General features: G+C 49.4%; 1 protein-coding gene across 1 annotated transcript; it reads left to right on the forward strand.

Moving 5' to 3' along the window:
• The first annotated feature begins 1,467 nt into the window (after positions 1 to 1,467).
• LOC134368939 (thymosin beta-4-like) lies at positions 1,468 to 3,340 on the forward strand. Its single transcript, XM_063085177.1, has 3 exons — positions 1,468 to 1,509; positions 2,546 to 2,659; positions 3,016 to 3,340. Exons 2-3 carry the CDS (start codon positions 2,560 to 2,562, stop codon positions 3,048 to 3,050), a joined length of 135 nt encoding a protein of 44 aa, XP_062941247.1. The 5' UTR covers positions 1,468 to 1,509; positions 2,546 to 2,559; the 3' UTR covers positions 3,051 to 3,340.
• Positions 3,341 to 3,742: the final 402 nt, after the last annotated feature.

Consider the following 3,742-nt stretch of genomic DNA (forward strand, 5'->3'; position numbering starts at 1 on the left):
GGCAGTGGTGTTCCTTTGGGGCAACATAGAGCAGGGTTTGAGCAACGTATTATCAGAGAGGTGACATCCAGTGCATGCACAAACAAGTCCAGTGACCTATTTGAAGGCAGGAAGGCAGCCACCCCACAGAGCCTTAACTTAGCAGCCAGAAAGTCACCTGCCTCTGCTCACTCCCACCCACTTCCTCCCCAGGAAAAAGAAAGTCAAGTAGAAGAATAAGTTGCTGCCGCAGTGACATTTAAGAGACAAAACTTCTGCTATGAAAATGATTAGCAAGGGGTTTCTGGAACCGTTTCGTTGGGACACAGAAAAGGAGAAGAAATATTTTGCACATTGCTTTGCGTGTCTTAGAAACAACCACAACTAGGCACCTTTAATAATCAGCAGGGCTTTTATCTTTCACATGCCACTTGCAGGCTCAGGGCATGGTATTTGTAATTTTCAGTAGCAGATGGGTCCCTGTTACTCACAGAATGGGTGTCTTTTTAAAAAGTACTCCTTTCTACCTAAATCTGCCACATTTCCACATGCACATCAGAAATGTCCTGGTGACAAAAACATGCTCTTCAAAATAGAGTTTGATTTTTAAATTTAATCTTAAAATATTAAGATAATGAGAATGTAGCACATTTTCAACACAGGCGTCCTTATCAATCACTTTTATAATTTACAAAAATAGAGAACAGGAAAATAAAGAACTTCCTCATTGTCAGGGAGCAAGTTCATAGCAGAACTTGAACTTGACATTTTTTTAAGAGAGAGGCCTGTGGACTATAAATTTCAAACAAATCACGGTATTCCCGGCAAATATTAGGGTTATTTGACCTGAGTGCTACAAAAATTACAACGATGAAAAAATATGGTTACAGTGATGCCACTGTTCCAAACAAACAAACATACAAACAAACAAACACAAAACAAAACAAAAAACCTCAATTGCTTCACCTCCCACCAAGTCAAGGGAAGACAAGAGGACAAATAGGGGTGGGTGGGGCGAGTACGCTCCACTGGTTTGAAAGCTGAGTCAAACGAATTGCACCACTGCAACGACCCCGCGCCTTGCTTGGGGATGTCAGCAGTCGGCAAAGCCAATTTCGTGGGAAAGGAATGCCTGTCCCCCTAGGTGTCAATCAGGCTCTTAGTTAACATGCACTCTTCCCCAAGAGCTGGTTTGCGCTGCTGTTGCAAAAATTCGTTATAATAAAATAAGCATACAAGGGGAAATGCGTTAACGGAGGAAATGTTGGAAGGAGGGCTTCTGCTCGTTTTATTTTCCGCCATCGTGTGGTTAGGGTGCACTGGTGAACAAGGGACGGGGTGGCTCCCAAACGCGCGGCAGGTCTCCGGACGCCTTTCCGGGACACGGCGCGAAAGAGTTAAGCGGGCCGCGGGTGACATCACCTCATTTACATAGCAGCGCCCATATAGCGGCGCTCGGCGCGCCCCACCCGGCACTTGGCGGCGACCACTGCGCAGACCCGGTTTCACTCGCTCGCGTGCCTCGCTCGGGTGAGCCCCAGCGCCCCAGCCTCCTGCCCTTTCCCTTCCTGGCCCCGGGTCCCCTTCCTGCGGCTCGCCCCCTTCGTCGTCTGCATCCCTATCAAAGCAGCTCTGAAGCTGAGCCCCAGAGGTCCTCCCTGGGAACGTTGCTTTGGGGAGCTCGGGGATGCTCAATCCTTCCAGATGCTGGGGAGTGGGATCGGGAACTTGATTTATTTTACAACGCGTTTTGCCGTGTAGACGTTCTCGCTTCCTCCCCCTCAGCCCAGCTCCTCCTCCCCCAGGCATATTCCGCATTGTCTCCGAGGCTGTGATTACTCAGGAACAGTAAGATCCTTTGTTGTAACGCCCAGCCAGCTGCAGCCCCGAGCTGCAACGACTGCATTTTTTCTCCGAGGCTTTGAGGGCTGTGTCTGTCCGGGTTTCAGGTGGCTGGGCGACAGTGCGGGAATGTGAAAGTCCCTCCTGCCGAGGAATGTGTGCCAAGGCTGCCGAATTGCCCCTCCGTGCAGAAAGGATGACTTACGGGGCGGGGGGCGGCCCTGCGCTCCGCGGGCTGCTTTGTTGAGCCGCCTGGAGGAGGCGGGCAGGGCGGTGGTCGCGGCTCCGGCGGCAGCTGCCGCCTTTGTGAGCAGGCGAGGAAGCTGGCCGGCCGCGTGTCTGCGGGAGAGGCCAACACCTAGACAGGGGAACCACTTTTTACGACACTGGCTCCATTTTAAGAATGTTGACTCGATTTTTTTTCCACTTCACTGTCCTCTACTCGTTCTAGCCAGGTGTTAATTTTGGAACTCTGCAGTTAACAACCCGCGGTGGCCCATTGCATCCCGCAGTTGAGGCCCTGAGAGGGATCGTCCCTCTTGCGTCCCTGCGTTTTGAAATATCGGGGTGGGGTGGGGTGGGGTGGGAGCACTTTTTCTCTCTCTGTAGAAAGAGGAAGGGCTTTGGCCGGAAGGGGGAGCTGGGGTTTCAGGCTGGAGATCGGAGGGGCCAGGCCGGGGCGGGTGGCTCGCTCTCACTCTCCCGCTTGGCTTTGTCCCCGCAGCTTCCTCCGCGACCATGTCTGACAAACCCGATATGGCTGAGATCGAGAAATTCGACAAGTCGAAATTGAAGAAGACAGAAACGCAAGAGAAAAATCCACTGCCTTCCAAAGAAAGTAAGCTCCGCCCCCCGCCCCCCCATCTTCAGAAAAGGCTGGGCGGCAGCGGCGAGGGGGTGTTGGAGGGCGGGGGAGGGGCGAGGCTGCGACAAGAGTCGGGGTGCGCGGGGGCGGAGCCGGCGGTTGGATGAATGCGGCTGGGAAAGCTTAATGAAAGATTGTTTTGCAGCCAGCAAACACAGGGCTTTAGTAATTTACCAATGCAATACTTTACAGACTGCCTGTATACTTAGAGAATTTTTATATGAACAGATGTTTTAAATGCAAGGACTATCATCATTTGTTTGGCCACACTGAACCCTTTTACTCAGCATCCTCCATCTTTTTTCTTTTTTGTCTTTTTCCGGTCACAGCGATCGAACAGGAGAAGCAAGCCAGCGAGTCGTAATGAGGCGTGCCCCGCCGATATGCACTGTACATTCCACAAGCATTGCCTTCTTACTTTACTTCTTTTAGCTGTTTAACTTTGTAAGATGCAAGGAAATTGGATCAAGTTCAAATGACTGTGCTGCCCTTTTCTCACATCAAAGAACTACCGACAACGAAGGCCGCGCCTGCCTCTCCCATCTCCCTGTCTGGCTAGCAGGAAAGGAAGAGCTGGGTGGGACGACAGTGAAGTCTAGAGTTAATACCAAGCTGGTCCAAGGTGTCCTCCAAGCTTTAAAAGGTGTTTAATCAGAGTGACATTGTTTTTCAAAATGATTTGCATTATTGGAATGCACGATTTTTACGTAGAAATAAAGTTTTAAACCCTCCTGGTATGACTGGTGTTTGCAACGAACAGTTTATTCACTGATGAAACTTTTGCAAAGGAACCTGTTTCCTGGTCTCACTGGGGAGTGATAAATGACAAACATCTGGTGATTTGGATAAATTCTAATACTGCATAGGAATGGGTTTTACGCAGATATGTGGTATACTTTATACTAGCTAATTGGGAGATCATTTTTTTTAGGCTGGTTAAATTCCCATGCATTATATGAAAGATTTAAGAAGAATATATTTGCAGTCCTTCACTCTTATTTTCTTAACCAACACGGGGTTTATTTCATATAATCAAGGAAATTAAGGCATAGCATA

This window comes from Cynocephalus volans, chromosome Y, assembly GCF_027409185.1.
Source record: "Cynocephalus volans isolate mCynVol1 chromosome Y, mCynVol1.pri, whole genome shotgun sequence".
Classification (NCBI taxonomy): Eukaryota; Metazoa; Chordata; class Mammalia; order Dermoptera; family Cynocephalidae; genus Cynocephalus; species Cynocephalus volans.

Excerpts from the sequence above, each read along its gene's own strand:
- LOC134368939 (XM_063085177.1), top strand. The coding sequence starts at position 2,560 with ATGTCTGACAAACCCGATATGGCTGAGATCGAGAAATTCGACAAGTCG. Across the intron at positions 2,660-3,015 it reads TCCACTGCCTTCCAAAGAAA|CGATCGAACAGGAGAAGCAA; the intron begins GTAAGCTCCGCC and ends TTCCGGTCACAG.